Below are 19,105 nucleotides of genomic sequence, written 5' to 3' on the forward strand. Positions count from 1 at the left end.
TTCTTCTTTCCCAGATAGGAGCTTTGGAATAGGTTGAAAGATATTACTGGGTTTTTGTGCAAAGCGAATGAAACTTGGTCTTGTTTGCACAAATTATAGTTACACCCTCTTGCAAAATTTTTAAGATCCTTGTGGCCACAGTAATAACATTAAAGACAGTGTTACCAAGGTAACCCCGAAACAGTTTTCATTCACAATGGAATTTTTTAATTTTTTTTATTAAATCAGACAAAAACAGACTAATTCCATACATGTACAATTGCAATTGTTTAAATATTCAATCATAAAGATTTAAATCAATGCACGCGTGACTGCCTGAGTACTTTGTACATTTGCTGCCTGTGAGGATTGTGCAGCTTTTCTGGTCAATACTATCTCAACCACAATAAAGCATAATTAATACAGACTAGGCCAAAACGCACCATGTAGCCATCAGAAACTATTTAGAATTGAGCAAAGTGAAATGCTACTCCAAGACTGCAATAAGTCATTTTATTTTGTATTAATATAATCAAAAATGGACGGGATAATGCCATACATTTCATTTTATGAATTGTGAGTATAACAAACATTTGTCTTTACATGTTCTTTATTACACCATTTGTATAGACTTACATTGTAATAGTTTATTAATAATGGCGTCCATGATAAAGAACATAGGGTTACCTTTTAATGTGTACAATATTAATTCAGTCCATGTTAAGTGCTTCATGTCATTTTCTTTCTAGGCCCATGGTGGTCAGTCATCACAGTCCCATCAATATTTTGGCGACTACTATACTTCTATACTGCATTTACTCGGTCCAGTGTTCACCTGTAAGTAAGTGTTCAGTCACTTTCGAGCCACCTGTAGCATTTCCTCCACAGTCAGTAATTTTTCTCTGGGTTTTCCACTGGCTTCACCTCTACTCATCTCCAGACTGTCAATCTTCTCCCAGTTGGAGAAAGTCACTGGTTTCACTCCTACAGAGGAGAAAAAAAAAAAATATATATCACATTTGGCTGTAGATGTTTTTACAACAGAATTACAGAGAGAGGGTGACGCCGTTGTTGCCATCTGCTGTGATGACATCGCGGGTACTAGAGATGGAGTTGTTAAGTAAAGATGATGATTTACCATGAAAGAGCTGTTCAATATGACCAATAGACACATTTAGTCCAAACCAACATACTCCTGGTTAGCTTGTGGAATCCTACATTTTGACATAAAACAGTTGTGTTTATATCCAATTGGCAATTGTATCTAGAATAAATGCAAAATAAAGCGTGGACAAATTATGAGACAATTGTTCCACTGTTTGTGCCCTGAAAACAAATACACACAGTTGCCTTGTTTACAGCCGTTTTTCATTTCTTTGCAGTTGTTTTAAATCTCTTTGTTAAATGTGATCCAATTGACTGTCATTTGACAGTTGACAGTTGGTGGACAGTTGTGGAGCAGCAGGGATGAAAATGAGGGTCAATTGCTCGGTATATCACCAACAGTGTGCTCCCAGGTCAGATAACAGAGCTCAACAGAATGTGAAGAAACAACCAAAGAGACAGTAGAGTACCCCTTTCTTCTAGCAGGCCACTGATGCTTTGTGAGCCTGGCCTGGCAGCTGATACATCCACCGTTCCAGACTCCATGTCCTCCACCACGGAACGTGCAGTGTCAAAACTATTGTTCATAGTGGTTGCTATCACCCCAGTAGGGCCTGTTTTCAGCCAGCCACTACAATATAGACCTGGAAAGACAGATGGGTACATTAACTTTTTTTTAATGTTTTAAATGTTTTAGCTTGCTGAGTGGTGGTGTTCTGTAGGGTATTTACAGATTACCTGCAGTGTGTTGAACACGGCCCATGTTGTTTGGGACGATGGCTTTGTGTGAGTCAAACGGCACTGAGGGATCAATGGGGAGGCTCTTGTAGCCGATACTGCTAATGAGCAGACCACAGGTCACATCCTCCACTTCTCCAGTGGGCACTGCCCGGGCTCCATCACCTGAACCCTGGACACACAGAGGTATCCATTTTTAACCAGGCCTATGTTTCTAGGCAGCTGCACATTGCTACATGACTTCTTGAGTTTTAAAATACAAATCCTGTTCACCTCCAGCCTGTTGACTGCCAGTCTGATGCCAACTGTTCTGCTGTTGTCAGGGTTGGCCAGGATTTCAATGGGGCTCCGTAAGAATCGAAAGGCCCAGACACGGGAAGCCTTGCTTTGCCTTTCCTGCTCCTTCTCACTTGGAATCTCCAGGGCCGTCTTCATCATCAACTCCGTCAGACGCTTCCTGGGCCTTGGCAAATCTGAAACAGCACAGATACTTAGGCTTAAAATCTGCAGAACATCTGCTGGGTCTGAGATAATTCCTGATCCCAAATGTGTTCTTTACCTTTTAACTGGTGAGAATCAATGTCTTTGCTGAATGTCTGCCCATTTTTCAGCGCTCCCCCGAAAGAGTTCGTTAAAATATGTCTACTGTAAATTGCCAAAAATACACTCAATTTTCAAACTAGTTCAAAATGGCCGACTGGCCAAGACAGTTTGTAGTTTTAAGCCTGAAGGTGTTCGATCTGTCTGCCAGATTTTGTACATCTCAGTAAAATGTAGCACAAGGGCTACTTGGGGTGCTATTGGGCCATTTTTCCAAGCAGAATCCTGACACCCACACTGAATATCACATTTTTCTACCGTTGACATGTGTGCCAGGTTTTGTGAGTTTTCAAGAATTGCTCTTAGCACCGAAATCCTGTTTCAAAGGTGAATAGTTTGACGCCATAGCAAATCTGTTTGATGTAAAATCTAAATTTTGGACAGAAGCTTTTTTAGCTTCTTGAGCCTTTACTGACCAAATATGAGGTGAATCTGGCTAATCTGTGTTAAGTTATTGGTAAGAGTATAGACCTCCGATTTCCTGTTGCCAGCAGGTGGCACTAACACTATGCCCGAAAAATAGCATGGACATCTACATGCTATTTTTCAGGCACAGTTTTATGGGTCACAACTGTTATCAAACACATGTAGCCACACTGCCACACCGTAGCTGTTCAAGGACAACTCACACTTTTTGGTGTGATGCATCATCAAGGTCTTTTGGAGTTTGGATCTGTTCAAACTGGGAGGCACAGTACATCAAAGTATAAAACATGATATTTCTTGTTGCCAGTAGGTGGTTGATGTGTTCAGACTGGGACTGCTAACACATATTTATAGTTTGGGCTAGATTCAAACAAGTGCAGTGAATTTGACACCTTGACACGGCGAAGCCATTGGACAAAAACTCTTTTGATCATTTTTCATCATTAAAGTCTCGTCTCTAGGCTGACCAAGTTTAAAGTGAATCTCTCGCCAGAAAGCTACCGAGGCTGCCCAAAAACGAAACTACGGTAAATCTTAAAAGTGCCTCTTTCTTCGTAATTATGCTTTTACACAAAGGTTTGACTCATATTCAATCACAAATAAAGCCTTGGTTGCTTTCAGGCAAGAGTTCCACTTTAAGTGGATTGAATTAACGCACAAGGAGAAGTTCAAGTATGCCCCTGAAAAAGGCCAAAAATGCAGTCAATTTTCATATTAAATTCAAAATGGCAGAATTCAGCCCATTATTTTTCTTTAAGTCTAGGCATGTTTTCCACATACATTCCTGACACTCTTATCAGACGTACATAGTTTTTGACAACCTTGCAAAGTTTTGTGAATTTTCAAGTATGTTTATCCTGTCAAAAATAGGATTTACTTTGGAGAAAAAAAAGAGAGACAGAGTGTGTGTGTGTGTGTGTGTTATTCTATATTTGTTTTTTAAAAAGGCAACAGATAACTTTAAAACATTGTTGATAAAAATCTGACAAAAACTAGATTATATTTGATAACAATATACCATACCCAATCATATACCCAATCTAAGTGTGTTTGCGTGTATGTGTGTAAATTTTTTATCTGTGTCTGTGTGCATAATTTACGGTAAATGCACACATGATCACGTGGTTTCTGCCATTTTAGTGAATATGGAAAAAGTGTGTGGGTGTATTTGTGAAAATGTAGAAAATATTCAGATGTGTGAACTTACCAGATTTCAGTTATCAAATCCCACCCACACACACACACACACACACACACAACTTCAGAAAACGTCTCCACACTGCAATGAAAATGTTAAACACTTCACAAATTTCCTGTAAGTGCATCTTTTTTTGATGTGCTGCTGTGACAACAGACGAGTCACCACTGCAGTTATGCTAATATTATCACTGATGGTTTGAGTTTAGAGGCACTGACAAGATGAAAACACAAACCACCAGTTCCAATAATATCCTTCACTTACTGCTTGACATGTTTACAAGAGATGAGCTCAAGGTTCTCATAATTAGCCATGACCTGAGGCAAGGAGACTGTTATCACTATCAGCCGGAACATGCTCAGCACCATTAGTTAGCCCAATGCCATCTCTGTTGCAAGGATAAGACCTGACCCCAAGGTCATTAGGACGATGATGGCATGTGGTCTTGCATATTTTGAGTTTTTTTAAAACTGCAGTTTCTTCTCAAGAGTTTCCATTCACCCTACCATATATAGGCTTTAGGTGTCAACACGGCATGTTCCGCCTGTTAACCACAGCGTACATGTCTTCCTTCCTTCAAGAGTGTCTGAAATGTCAAAGTCCTATTACTGTTGCACCCATACTTTCAACACTAATACAACACAACAGGTACTATGTAACATGTTCTCCACTCCCAGTTTAGGAAAAGAAAAACAAACTTGTATTCTGTATTACATTTGATAAATACAGGGTTCGTACACATTTTTCAAGGTCAAATTCAAGCACTTTTCAAGCATTTTTTAGGGTCATTTACAACATTTCCAGCACCTAATAGCTGGGGTAAAATACATATCTACAGGAATATATATATACTCATGATTATTTTTTTCACTTTTTATCACAATTATGAACATTGTATAATGCTATAAACATCTAATATGATGTTTCATAATAGCAAAAACTTTAGAAATTAATGGAGAACACAAAATTTTATCTAAAAAAAAGGGAAGCCACTTGGCGTTCTTCAGGTACACTTGCACCGGGACAAAGAGAGACCTGAGAGCACCCTGTAATTTTCTTTTTTGACATAAACTTTTATAAGCTTTTCGCTTATTCATCAAAGTTTATTAATATTGAACGTGTCATCAGTCCAAATTGCATCAAATTCACCTTCTCCTCAGCCATCCTTCTCTATTGTTACTGGGCTGCATGTGTGATGATACACACACACTGATTTTATTTCTCCTTATAATAAGAAAACTATCCAGTCTGATCCCAATGTTGCCAAGACACAGAGTTATAATGTCAAGCACTTTCAAGCACTTAAACTAAAATCCAAGCACTTTTCAGACCTTGAAAACACAACATTGAAATTCAAGCACTTTCAAGGATTTCAAGTACCCGTACGAACCCTGTAAATATGTAACTGTATGTAGCCTATTGTACTGAGTTAAGCCAAACTGTGAAATAACTTCATTCTCAGGACCTGGTGTCAACTGAAAAGACTACAGACTACAGTGCAAATCTTCACATTTACCCAGTTCAAGGCCTTGTCCACACATACGAAAACAATCTTTTTTTCCTCTGTCTTTCTCGGCATCTTTTCAAGAATATTTCGTCCAGACAGATCCACTGAAAACGACTCAAAATGCTGTTGTTCATATTCCAGGCCTATAGGTGGCGCTTGAAATTCACCAAAAACGGAGAAGAAGAGATGTAGCATGCACATAAAGCTTGCGCACTGTATACAAACAGACAGTAGACGGAGAAACCAAACACAACAAGAAGAAGACAAAAATGGCTAGTGCAAGGAAACCAGAATCGTTTGTGTGGACCGACAATGAGGTCGAACTGCTGCTGCGACTCACACACGACTACAAGGCGAGTAAGTTGCAAGAAACATGAACACAAGCAGTAGTCCGGTGTTGTTGTTGTTGTTGTTATGAGACGTCGCGGGGTTCAGAGGTCGAAGGCTAGAGGTCGTGGGGTGGGGCGATGGCGTCATCGTTTCGGAAAGTATGCGGATTCGCCGTCCACGCGAAAACGCAAGGCAAGGCAGGACCCAGTTTCAAAAAAGTGCGTTTTTAGGCGCTGCGTTCACAGGATCCATGTGGACGATCGGCCAAAACGATGCAAAAAAATGCGCGTTTACACAAAAGAGCGTTTCCGTGCGGAAGGGCTCAAATAATAGAGCAGACTGGTGAGGTGGTAAAAGGGAAGTAACATCCACAAAAGGGGGAAGGATATGAAAGTAATTTCGTACCTTTAAGAGCCTCTTTGACACCTTCAAAATCATCCGCCATCATCTCAGGTCTAGTGTCTGGCAGGTTCACCATTTCTCTAAACTCCTGCAGACACAAAGAAGACAGCAGAGATGACTCATTTGGACAGGTAAAATCATTTAAAGTTGGTAGAAGTGACTAAGTGACTAACTATGGTGAGTTTAAAATTGTAGTTGACTACAACTTGGATCTTATTTTCATAGTATAGTTCTGGACATTATTTCTATCTATATTCAGTGGTAACACACATGGTCCCCTTTGTGGTAATTGTGTTGTTACGAGCTGTTTTTATAAAGGGCAGCAAGCCGCCAATTTGGCCGTCCCTTTTGCGTGAGATGGATGAAGGTGAAGATGGCCTGCACTGTTGTGCGACCCACAGCTGGGGAGTTTCAAAACCAGGAAACAGCTGATCACAGCAGTCAGTCCGTCACTTCATCTGCAGACATCAAGATGAGCAACTGGACAGCTGCTGAGATCCAGGAGATGCTAGCGTCTCCTGGAACTCTGTAGCTGTTTGGTTGTGTTAGCTTGTTGTTGTAGCAGCAAGCTACGAACGGTCGCTACTTTCAAAATTAAAAGCCCCCCCGCTAAGAACCCAGTTCTAAACTCCAGTGGGGTGCAATGTAAAGCTCTTATTTTGAAGACAAATTCGTTGTCACTGTTAACAGCTGAAGTTCGTGCTTCACGTCACGTGTTTACGCCTACTCCAAGTAGCGGCTTTTGGAAAAAAAGGAATATTACACCTCCGTTTTAGAAAGACAGGGCGGCAGATTGTCACCTTTACCTTGCAGCAAACGTGCCGCCTTTTCTATCTAAAAAGGGCTACAGTTGTTACATGGAAAGACAGTGTGCAGTAGCTAAATTAATTTGAAAATCAATTAATTGTGTTTGGTCAAAAAAATATCAACAAATAGTTGGTGTGGTTTAATGACACTCAAATCAAATCACATGGATTAGAGTGGGGTTGGAGTCATGTTGACAAAACATGAAGATAGTTACAGCTGAGAGACTACAGTACTTTCTTTTTTAAGATAAACATCACTTACAGTTGTTATTCCTTTCTTGAACAAACTTTCTCTTCCGACACCCACCTTGATCGTGCAAGCGACCTGCATGGGTCCTCTCCTACCAACAATCAGCACCCTGCGGACCTGGCTCTGGACCAGAGCCTCCAAGGCTGGCTGGGTGATGTCGGTCTTCTGCAAAAAAAATTAAAAAAAGGAGAAGTTTTCCATTACAGTCACCTGAAAACTGGAGTTCTGAGGGTTTTTAAGTTGATATTTATTTAAAGTTACAGTCCAAAAATGTTTTCTTTCCATTTACTGTAACTCCCTGTTGACATTACTGTTGATGTAAGGAAGGCGACTCTCTTTACTTCTCTAAACATGCATGTGGCTCAAACTCACAAAGAAGTTCTTTATTTTCTCATGCATAACAAAATGCTGCAAAATGCAGTGCTGTCATAACTTTCAGTTCTTTTACACGTTTTTACATTTGACGCTTTCCTGTTGTCTATGAGTCATGAGTCCACACAGAATTCCAGAAAACTGGAAACGATTTGCATCTACTTTCGGTAAATTTGGTGATTAAAAGGTATCTGCATGTAATCTCAGTGGACTGTGAACACACAATCAACTGTGCAGTGAGCGAGAAAGATTGCTGACTGTTGTGTCTCATTCTCAGGTCATCAAAAAACAATGCTTTGAGTCGGTAGGTCATCAATGCATCTAGGAATGTGACTCAACAGTCAACCATCTTTCTCCAGAAGCAGATTAACCCAAACATGGATCTGTTATCGCACAATATCAGATTGTCTTGTAGTGCCATGTGAGATGGTTGGATGGTTATTTTTTTAGTGGGATGGAATTACAACTCTCCCAAACACGCGCTTTGACGCAACAGCAACTGTCAGATCATTTTAGCGGAAGATGAAATGACCTCACCACCCTGTAAACCACAGCATCTTTGCAATCTTTTGAGGGCAAAGCAAAGGGCAAAATAGTTATATATTAAATACCTCTCTTCTGTTACTTATTTCACACCTCATTGACTTCATACATTAAAAATCATGCTGTGTCGTTGCTTTGCTCCTTTGCTATACATTTATTACTATATTATTATGTTGTCGCTACAACAGGGTATATGTAGGAATCCTGATTTAAATTTAATACTTTTTATTACCTTAAAAAAAACAAGTGACAAAACTAAAAATTAAATATAATAAACTTTGGTGAGCTTCAGGAGGGTCATGCCATGTACGAACTCCTCTCACAAAAACCCCAGTGGTGGAAGAAATATCAAAATCTTTTTACTCAAATCAAATTAGCAATAAAGCAATGTCAAAGTACTCTACAATAGGTAAAAAGTCCTGCATTCAAAATCCCACTTAAGTACAGTATTATCAGCTAATAGTATTAAAAGTAAAACTTGTTCTGTAGAAAATTGGTCTTGCGACTGATATATTATTAGGTAATTTATCATTTGATTATCAATATTGTATCAATTCTGTTGTAGCTGTAATTTCATCCAGTGGTTCCCAACCAAAGGTTCACAAGATAAATCTGAGGGGTGCTGCGATCAACAATGGGGTAGAAAATAAGAAAAAGGTCTGCTACACAAATTAGCATTATTTTCCAGAACTTTAGTCTAATTTTTAACTTTAGTCTATTCTTTAATATGTCTGAGTTTAACCTGAAGGAGCCTCAGATATCTATTTAAAGTAAACTATTAGAGGAGTTAACAGGGGAAATGTCTTGTTAGAACTCATGGCCACGCAATAATTAAATTAAGGCAAACTTTAGCTATTTGAACAAATGTACATATTGAAAACAAGCTATACAATTGAATACCTTGGAAAACAGCATATCAGACTCATAATTTTTAAAGAGCCTTAATTTTCACCAAATTGATTGATCAATCATGTACAATGGTCTTTCTTTTTGTGTTGATTCTGGAGGCCCCTGTGGACAAAAGAAGTATGAGAACAATGTCACAAAGATCCTAAACTGGCTTACTTGAGCATTTGTTTTGAAAGCGAGTGATAGAAAGAGGCAACATACCATTTTTTCTTTTTATAAACACATCCATTTGCAGGATGCATAGTGTCTATGTAAGATCAATAACTGTAATATGATGGTGGAGAAACAAAGTAAACCTTGTTTTAGTGCCATGGCACCAGACTACGGAGCAGCTCCTCAATTCATCCCCAGCACAAAAAAAATGTTACTTTATGAATAATCCAACCCAGATAGGTAAGAATCCAACCCAGTGACAATCATTAGGAAAAACTATATAAAAATTGACAATCATCTGGCTAATGTTCTATTTGCTTGTTTAGGTCCTTCCTATGTGGCCTTAATAAATACACTATCTTATCTATCTAGGTCATATAGAGGCAACAGTATTAAACTGTTTTATAACCAGTTAAAAGTTCAGTGTAGTATGTTTTAAAAAACCAAGGCTGTGTGTTTCCCACCTTTAAAATGTCAGTGGGAGCCAGCAGGATTCTTGCTACATCCAAGGCCACGTTGCCTTGCCCCAGAATGACTGCTGTTTCACAATTCAGGTCCGGACTCAGCTTGATTGAAATGATAATAGACAGAAACTGAGATTTGAAGATAAAGACATGGACGAAAGTAAAAAGAAAACAAACAACGGGACTTATCTGATAATGACTTTACATAGTTTAAAGCATACCTCTTGACAGCTTGGCAGCCCGTTGTACCAGCCAACAAAGTCTTTGGCAGAGTAAACACCTGCCAAGTCTTCTCCTGGCACTCCCATTCTCCTGTTTCCCTCTGCTCCGTAACTCTTACATAAAATATACAAAAAAAACGACGAGTAAGGACGGTTATGCACATCAACATCATAAGGACAACAGAGCAGTGGGTTTTCGTGTCCTTACCAGTACCACTGCATGATAGGCTTGCTGCAGCTCCTCAATGCTCACATCCTTCCCCACATTCACATTCCCATAGAAGCTGCAGCGTGAATTTCTTGCTGTTAGGGTGAATGTGTTGATGACGTTCTGACAAAAAGAAAATATCAGAATTATTCAAACGAAAACACTTAAGAGTTACTTTAGCTCCGATTAAACATACATGCACCAGTTTGTTATGGGACCAATATTGAGAGACTATTTTGATGAAGTCTGCAACAATTGGAACCATTATTATTAGGCTGAATTAGCTATTAGCAGTCCCGGTTTGCAATGTACCCACAGAAGTTCAAACAACTATCACTGTAACACTTAAAATACTGAACAAAATATCAGTGTGATGATTCTTATGCAAGTTCTGAAATAAAATGAATAAAGATAGTCTTTATTCATTGTATGAATAAGGTGTACAATTTGTCTTGTGCAAACAATTTTTGGAAATCTTACACTGACATAGGGCTGGGCGATAAAACAATAACGATATCTATCGCGATAGACACGTGATCAATATCAATAGAAAATATATTCGATAGAACGTTCGATAATTTCGCTGAACTCCATTAGAAACAGGTGATCTGGAATTATGTGTGTATGTACATTTATATGTATATGCATTTTTTGTTTTTACTCTGTGTATTTTGGTTTAATAGGGTTGATCTGTTTGTGCTGAAGTCTTTGGTATGATGTTTTGACATATAAGAAATTTGATAAAAAGTTAAATGACAAAAAGAAACAGGTGATCTGCGAGCGGTGAAATACAGTGCGAGGCCCAGTTGCTGGACGAGAGGTTTATGCACACAACTCTGTTTAATTTCGATCAAAACGAAACTTAACAATTTCTGACACTGACACTGACACAGACCGCAGAACCCCCATATCCCTACGAATTAGCGCAATGGCCCAGTTGCGCTAATGCGTAGGGATATGGAGGTTCTATGGTTGAGAAAATGTAGTGCCAAAAGTGCCAACAGACCGACTATAGATATGTACTTTATATGACCCCACTTAAAAAAAAAAAAGAACTATAATATTAACATATTGTCAAGCAGCAATGTCAGCTTCTACACTATTTTGTCTCATGTCTTAGATTCTGATTCTGAAATCTTAAAATGGATTTTCTTTTTCAAAAATCTCACCTGTGGTCACCATTTAAAGGGTAATTTTTCATCTTTTTCTTATTTCAAATGGGTAAAAAAAAAATCAATAATTATCGATATCGACTGATATGAAACACTTAGATCGTGATATGTTTTTCAGCCATATTGCCCGGCCCTACACTGACATGAGCAAAACAGACCAAATACGAAACTAAATGACACTCAAACCGTATCTGAATTTTAAAGCGTCTACATAAGTGGCAGTCACATTTTTTCTATGACTTTAAATTAAATAAAATCATTACACGACGATGTATCATTATATGTTGCGATCTCTCTGTCCATTTCACCACTCTGCTGTAAAGCTTTTTCAAGACTTTGTCTTGCACATGAAACTATGTAACACAACACACTAATCTCCAGGAGAAATATTGCACAGGATATCAGGTTTTTCGACTTCCCTGGATTACATGAAACAGGTTTCTCATAGCCAGCTTTTGCAGAAAGTAGTTTTGGGGACTTGAGTGAATGTAAACACACACCGAACAGAACAATTCTCTAGCATGCCTATACATGTCTATTGAGGACTAGATACCTTGACTTCAGGATGATCAGGGGCCACCCCGAACCTGACCAGACCGAAGGGGACAGGCAACCGCTCATAAATGTCCACCTCAACATCTTGGCGGGCCTATGAGGATGAAGAAGAAAAAAAAAACACAACATGCAAAACTGAATGCTTTTGATTAGAGTATTTGGAAATATACAGTGATCAGAATGACCGTGGACCTATAGTTGTGCTAGCAACTGGCTAGTTGGCTCTGAGTGTAGTGTTTGTCTGCCCAACAAGACATTTTGTATGGAAAAGCATGGACCCAACAGGATGAGTTGTTCCTACTTCCTACTACTTGCCCCTCAGCAATATCTGGCCACTCACTTATTATAATGAAAACATAACATTATTAGGCTTATTATTAGGCTGCTTCAGCTTCGCTGTCGTAGCAACAGATACAGGAAATCTTTCCTGCCACAATCCATCACTTTATACAACAACTCTCTCACCTCTGCCTCACAGAGAACTCTGGTCTCTCTACTGTTTGTATATATTATTATTGTTTATAATATATTTTGCATATTTTGTCTTGTTGTATATATTGTTATTGTTTATTGTTTATAGCACACTGTGCATTGTATGCATACACTATGTATGTTATGTACAAAGTGTTTTATTTGCGGACCCACTGCTGCTGTAACAAAATAATTTCCCTGTCTGGGATCATTAAAGTAATTCTATCTATCTATCTATCTATCTATCTATCTATCTATCTATCTATCTATCTATCTATCTATCTATCTATCTATCTATCTATCTATCTATCAGGGAATGTTGATGACGCATTTTCAGGAAATCAGCCTACCCTCTCTACAGTCGTTCAAGCCAGATTTCATGAAAACTATGGCTAGAGCACCTAAGACAACAGCACATCGAGTATAGCTGTGGAACCACCACAATCAGTGAACCATAACCACAGGCAGCTCCAACTGGTCAAGGAGCATTTAAGTCATCTACCCAAACATATGGCTGGTCATCCAAGAACCTCTTCCACCACTCCACAAGAACTTGCAAGTATGCTAAGTAGCTTAAGAAGCTATGTCAAATGATAAAGCGGCTTGGAGCCACAATCAAAGCTGTAGACGGTGGTCAGTTGGTCTAAACTAAGTACACGTTGAACGGGTTAACACAATTAAAAATAGAAATAATATTAAAAACATATCAAATAAAAATTGGATCCAGGAAAGGGATGGTGATTCAAATTCATTTTCTACTGAAAACAGTTTGCCGTGTGTTACATTATGTTCATTCTGTAGGAGGGTGTGAAAGTAAAATAGCCAGATGACTCAGGATTACCAGTTTGGTCCACACAATGTGATCTGCCTGTTATCTCCTGTCCAATTTACAGCAGGTCTGTGAGGTTGAATGTTTGCACCTCAACTCTGCTAAAATAAACACGGTTCAATGAGACAGGGTGTGGGGGATTAAGTAGCAATGTAAACATCTATTCATCTGGTTTGACTCGTTATTTATCTAGGTGGGAGTGTAGGCTAAAACGGTGAGACTGCACATACAAAAACATTCTCGTTTGGTCAACTGAAAACACTTCGAAACAGTCTCAATGTAATACTGATCCCTCTACATGATCCACAGTATATAAGCAAGCAAGAGTAGTTATTCCTAATAACAGGTCAGATTCCGAATTATCCAGGTTGAAGAAATCATAAAATGTAAACATTTTTTATGGTGGAGTGCTGAGTGAATGCTGCAGTCTGGTGATACAGGACTAAAACAAAGTATACTTTGCTTCACCATCCTTAACCTTTGCCACACAGTCGTCCAGAATAAACAGAAATTACAGTTCCTTACCATTCATTGCTGTAGCTTCTACTTCCTCTCAAACAAGATTCAACCAATCTTTAATAACATTTGAAACATGCAGTAAAGAAAGAACGTATTCCCACTGTTACAGACTGGGAGTGTTTTCCATCTTCATTCATGAACCCAAATAAGTACAATAATTGTTTGTTTTTTGGGTTTTTTTTTTGGGCTCAAATAAGAGTAAGACACCAACATACTATTAGTTAATATGTTTTTCTACAACAAAACTCTATTTAATAAAGTGAAGACATAAAGAAATCCTTTATAACATCGAAGCAGATGTGATACAGTTAACAGGGATAATAGTGCAATCCAGCTGTGAAAAATATAAAACCATGACGCCTGTTTGAAGTAGACAATTTGATGAACTATACATTGAAATCGTATCAATTTATTAGTCAACTGAGATTTTGTCACTCCTATATGCCATAATAGTGATCTCTTTAACATCTTTGGGTGTGTTAGGCCGTTGTAGGCAATGTTTCAAATCAGTGAGCAGGACTGCTTCATGGAAATATGAGATTGAAACCCTGTTAGGTTTGTTAATCTTGTTATTGTATCCATAATCAGTCTCTGATTTTTTTTCTAGAAAAAAAGTCACCATGTGACAATATGGAACGATGTATACTATTAAAGAAACCTCTATCCATATGACCCAAACTTAATGTCTATACCCACCAACACTGCCTAACAGGAAGTACCTTGATCAGATGCTGTGCTGTGTAGAACCCTGCTGGACCGCTGCCAACAATACACACCTTTGGGCTGCAAATGGAGAAGGCTGCCCTTCCACACGCATTTATACCTACAGCATGAGCAGAGAGTCAGAATTGTAACTGGACCAAAAACTCCTCATTTGCAATAGAATTCACACCCAGGCAAGTTCATTAACAGTGGAAATCAACCACGGCACTGATCACAACGCTGTTATTACTGCCAACTGTGGGTTTTCTCATTGAAAGACAGAGTTGGGCATAATGCTGGACAGTAATAAATGTATAACTGACTGAAGTCAAAGAGTGCGTAGCTTTGTTGATAGACCTCATTGTTGTACAGAGTTTGGCACACGTTGCCTCCACAAAGGAAAACTAAGACTTAAAGCACTATAGCTACATATATATTAGTTTCTGGGAGCCTCACCATCATGAAGTTGACTTGTCCATCTACTTCTCCCAGTCCTCAAGCTCAACCAGGGCAACAGCAGTCTGCGGCCCCTTCATCCTTCTTCCCCGGCTACAGACAGGCTGTCTGGCTCGAACCAAGAAATAGTTAGGCTAAGTCCACTGTATCGTTTTCCTGCTATTCTGTGACCAGCTCTGCCTCACCACCTCTGTTTTGAGCTTTGGACAGTCAATTAGTCAGTCAGTTCGACCGAGAACCGAGCCGAAAAGTCAAGGTGATAAACGTCCCTGTCTCTGGAAGTTTCCCCGGGCTACGTGTGGTCGACTAAAGTAAGCGAGCCTGTGCTAAGACCTGGCTACATTTCCCCGTTTAAATTATAAATCGGATTTTCCCTTTATCACAGTCAGCTACAGTATTACCACAAGTAAACAGACCGGGTTTCAAAGCTACACCTTGTGTCACATTCACTGCGGTCCGTGGAACACAGGCGCACCAGAACTTAGGTTCCGCAGCAGCATGTACACCTTTAGTCCAAATAAGAACAGTTTGTTCTCAGGCAAGCTCAGAGGATACCAGCCAACCCACCGCACATCCTCTACACAGAATGTGAGCTGTTGTGCAGGAGCAGACAAAACAGAGACCTACAGTTTAAACTCAATCGTTTAAGAAAACCGAAAAAATCATCTTGCCTACCTCCATCAAACTTTTAAACAATGCTGCTTGAGGCTGAAGGGATTGTGCAATTGTCTAATTGTGTTTTTTCAGTTGTGATGTGGTGTGTGCAATATATGTCGTGTGCTGTTTTACCACGGGGTGGGTGCCTTATTTCTTATGTCCAGTTTATTGCTGTGACTGACATGGCTGGTGCTGTTTTTATTTACGTAGTTTATTTTACTTTAACTTGGAGGCATTTATGTGCACAGCATTTGAGACAATAAAGCATGTCTTACTGTATCATATCATATCGTATCGATATACTTAAAAATGAACGAGCTCTTCTACAGAAACTACAGCTGACTGACAGGAAAGTATTTTCTCTAGGTTTCTTTACATTTGTCATGGAATAATCCATCCTATTTAGCAGCAAAAGGCATTGTGCTCTTGGAAATACTTTGTAATTTATTTTTGTGCGAAGGCCTAGAGTAAAAAAAAAAGAAAAAAGAATAAGAAATATACATTTGACCAACATAAAAAGTGTGCAAGTGGGCTGATAAAACACACACTTAAGGACTTGTTAAAGGAACCCACCTGACACTGATTTTCAAGACAGCTGACCAAACTGACATATTTTTAGATCTGTACAAGGCAGAAGAGAATACATTTTCCAAAGAAGAAATACTAGAAAGAAAAGAAAAAGAAGTAAAGGGAGTTCAAGGATACACTATCACATTTCCACTGCTGTCATGGACTAAATTTAGCCTACATTACATACTGCACTCCCTAAAGAAAAGTTGTTAATGCTCTTTTCTTTTTTTTTTTTAAATAATAAAAGGAAACTGAAAATCTCTTACATGATCTATCACTAAGTCAGCTGAAAAAGGCTAGTTCCGTAAAGCTGACAATAGAAGATCAACAGATCTGGTGTGATAACAGTGGATCTGAGACCTAGTTACAGAGATACCGTGAAAGTAAATGGGAAGTGCTTTGTACTGTAAAATTGTCTACTTAAGCTGGAAATCGGCAACATGCATGAATATCGCCATACTAAGAAATGTAATGCGAGTGCTATTTTGAGGTGAATTTTCACTTCCACCATGTTAAGGAGGGCAGTGCTGTGTGTTATCTGTATGTGTGTTTTTAAAAGGACTTCAAGCAACAGCAAAACTGGAAGAAGCTTAGATTTAATGCACAGATCAAATAAGGCAGAAAACAATGGTGCGCATTTCTTCAAAGAAAGTTCAAAGTCTTCCTGTGAGCCAAAAAGGAAATATGTAGAATGATGTAAAACACATGTGACAAAAATGTATGCTCCGCAGTTTTTCTTCACTCACGCTGTTGAAATGCATTTACAGTCTACATACACAATCAGCCAGGATGTGGTAGCTCAGACACATTTGTGCAAACAAAACACATATTTGAACAACAAAGGAAATGAAGAGAAGAGTGAAAAGTGAAAAGTGAGACGCTTTTTCCCTTGTTGAGCTGCTGACTCAATCTGTTACAAAAACACTGTGCCACGAGTCTTTCACATTGTCAACACTAATGCACCAACATCGTCATCATCATCATCATCATTACATCGATCCTTAGCATTACAGAATTCCCCTGAAGTCCAAAGGATTTTCAGAGGTGATTAAGTATGGATAATGTTGAACTGTCTGATGAGGACATACATGTTGAGGCCTGTTGGGTCTGGGTCGTCTCACATCTCTGGCAGGCCTGAATTTCTTTTTAAACTGTAGAAACACAAAGAAAACATAGTAATTGGAATGCCATGGTGTTTTCTTTGCACGGTTATGACAGCAGGCCCATCTGCTTACGGAGGTACTTACTCGTTTGAATCTCACAACCACTGCTCCGATGATGAGGGACAGTATGGCAGTGAATGCTGTCACACTCAGGGCAATAAAGACGAGACCGTCGATGTTGTGCCTGCATTGTTCCCGGGGGTCGCTCTCTGTGAGGGAAAAAAGAGGAGAGAAGTTAAACCAATAACAAAATCAGTTAGTCAAGTGTTTTATTTTTATATTTATGAATGGACAGTTCCTGTTTGAGCTTAACAACCTCTGACAAGGATGATGGTGCCATTGCTGGATCGGGTCTCCTGGTTCCCTTTCTCTGAGTTGAAGTAAACCCAGCTGCAGTAATACAAGTCTGTGTCATCCAACCCCAGCAGAGAGAGCTCCCAGGTGAATCTGTAGCCCTCAGCGGTCTGCTGCTCATTAACTATGCGAATTCGGCCTGCAAAGTTTTCAGCTATGGTATCCTTGGTGACCTGTCCTTTATCCAGGGCAAGGAACACAACGTCGTTTTTGCCATGGAAACTCCTGTGCAGGTAGACCCCCATGGTTTCAGACAATGATGTGGAGCATGTGATCCTCATAGATGTGTTGAGTCTCACTTGAGAGATGGACATAGGCTCTTGGGAAACTGTCAGAGAGAGATGTATTGTAAGTGATTGGCAGGTCATATATCAGCTCAACCTTTAAAAAAAAAAAAAAAGTTGTCAAGATACTTTTTTTTTCCTTGTCCCAGGTAGGTGCAACAGTAAAATGCTATTGTATCAATCACAAAGGCATTTTTTCTACAAATCGAGTCCTGTTTCTTTTGCTACTTAAAGGACCTTTTGCAGATAAGATTACTTTTCATTATGTGGGATTCTGAATGCATGACTTTCACTTATGATTCATTGTTTTATTGGAACTTTTACTGAAGTGAAGAGTCAATATAGGCATATTTCCACCACTGCTTTTAGACACAATAACAGGATGAAGCTTCAAACAAACAGGAAAGATGACTCAGACTCACCATTGAAGACGTCTTTTTTGGATCTGAAGCCAAATACTCATCCATCTTTCACTTTATAATTCACATTTTATATTCTCACACACACACACTCACCTGTCCAGGTGCTGAGTATGACCCCAGCAGGCATGCAGAGTAGTCCCAACAAACAGCTCCACCAGTGGCCTTTCATCCTGCAAGCTGCCTTGCAGGCAGGCTACCACAGACTCAGCCCGAGATACAACGGTCTGACTGTCTGTCTGACTGACTGACAGGGTGACTGTCTCATCAGTTCTTAAAGGGCGAAGTGTGTCGTGAAAAGGAAATGAAACAGTTGTTTATTCAGCTGTGTGTGTGGGTGTGTGTGTGCGTGCGCGCGCTTGGTGCTGCATCAGATAAAAGATGTAGAGCTGATTAGAGGCGTTACTGGCAAAACACAGTCTTAGATTACCAATAACTGTTTCATGTACATCGCAAAGAGAAAATCAGCCATGTTTTCACGTTTGTGTCAATGCATTTTTCATGATTCAATGACTTATAAATGGTTTGAAAATAGGAGAATTGTGTCACTTCCTAAAGTTTCATCAAAAACACCACGTTTGGAGATACGTGGTTTTGACTGGACATCTACGGCATGCACCATATTCGACTACCATAATCTTTCACTCTGCAATTATGTCTGCAACTGGGCACCACCTGGGGAAATGATGGCTAACTGGTGATCCATTTTTATGTGCTTTCATGGCTCCATGATAGATAGAAATA

At 39.3% G+C, this 19,105-nt stretch overlaps 2 protein-coding genes across 4 annotated transcripts; both read right to left on the bottom strand.

The window, feature by feature from the left end:
- Nucleotides 1-199: 199 nt before the first annotated feature.
- fdxr (ferredoxin reductase) lies at nucleotides 200-15,411 on the bottom strand. 3 transcript variants are annotated; one of them, XM_030401206.1, is made up of 12 exons: nucleotides 14,915-15,407; nucleotides 14,476-14,579; nucleotides 11,936-12,031; nucleotides 10,211-10,333; nucleotides 10,003-10,116; nucleotides 9,782-9,883; nucleotides 7,398-7,505; nucleotides 6,288-6,372; nucleotides 2,095-2,294; nucleotides 1,822-1,993; nucleotides 1,554-1,727; nucleotides 200-963 (listed from the first exon to the last, which is right to left on the bottom strand). In XM_030401206.1, the coding sequence occupies exons 5-12, from the start codon at nucleotides 10,087-10,089 to the stop codon at nucleotides 833-835; spliced, it is 1,059 nt and encodes a 352-aa protein (XP_030257066.1). In that variant the 5' UTR covers nucleotides 10,090-10,116; nucleotides 10,211-10,333; nucleotides 11,936-12,031; nucleotides 14,476-14,579; nucleotides 14,915-15,407; the 3' UTR covers nucleotides 200-832. The 3 variants fall into 3 exon arrangements, with proteins under 3 accessions (XP_030257066.1, XP_030257064.1, XP_030257065.1); XM_030401204.1 differs by lacking the exon at nucleotides 14,476-14,579 and having other exon boundaries at nucleotides 14,915-15,409; XM_030401205.1 differs by lacking the exons at nucleotides 9,782-9,883; nucleotides 14,476-14,579 and having other exon boundaries at nucleotides 14,915-15,411.
- A 1,310-nt stretch (nucleotides 15,412-16,721) lies between these two features.
- On the bottom strand, nucleotides 16,722-18,654 carry LOC115570769 (uncharacterized). Its single transcript, XM_030399472.1, has 4 exons — nucleotides 18,458-18,654; nucleotides 17,621-17,986; nucleotides 17,389-17,513; nucleotides 16,722-17,292 (listed from the first exon to the last, which is right to left on the bottom strand). Exons 1-4 carry the CDS (start codon nucleotides 18,531-18,533, stop codon nucleotides 17,149-17,151), a joined length of 711 nt encoding a protein of 236 aa, XP_030255332.1. The 5' UTR covers nucleotides 18,534-18,654; the 3' UTR covers nucleotides 16,722-17,148.
- Between the last annotated feature and the right edge of the window lie 451 nt (nucleotides 18,655-19,105).

This window comes from Sparus aurata, chromosome 20 (assembly GCF_900880675.1).
Source record: "Sparus aurata chromosome 20, fSpaAur1.1, whole genome shotgun sequence".
NCBI classification, from domain to species: Eukaryota; Metazoa; Chordata; class Actinopteri; order Spariformes; family Sparidae; genus Sparus; species Sparus aurata.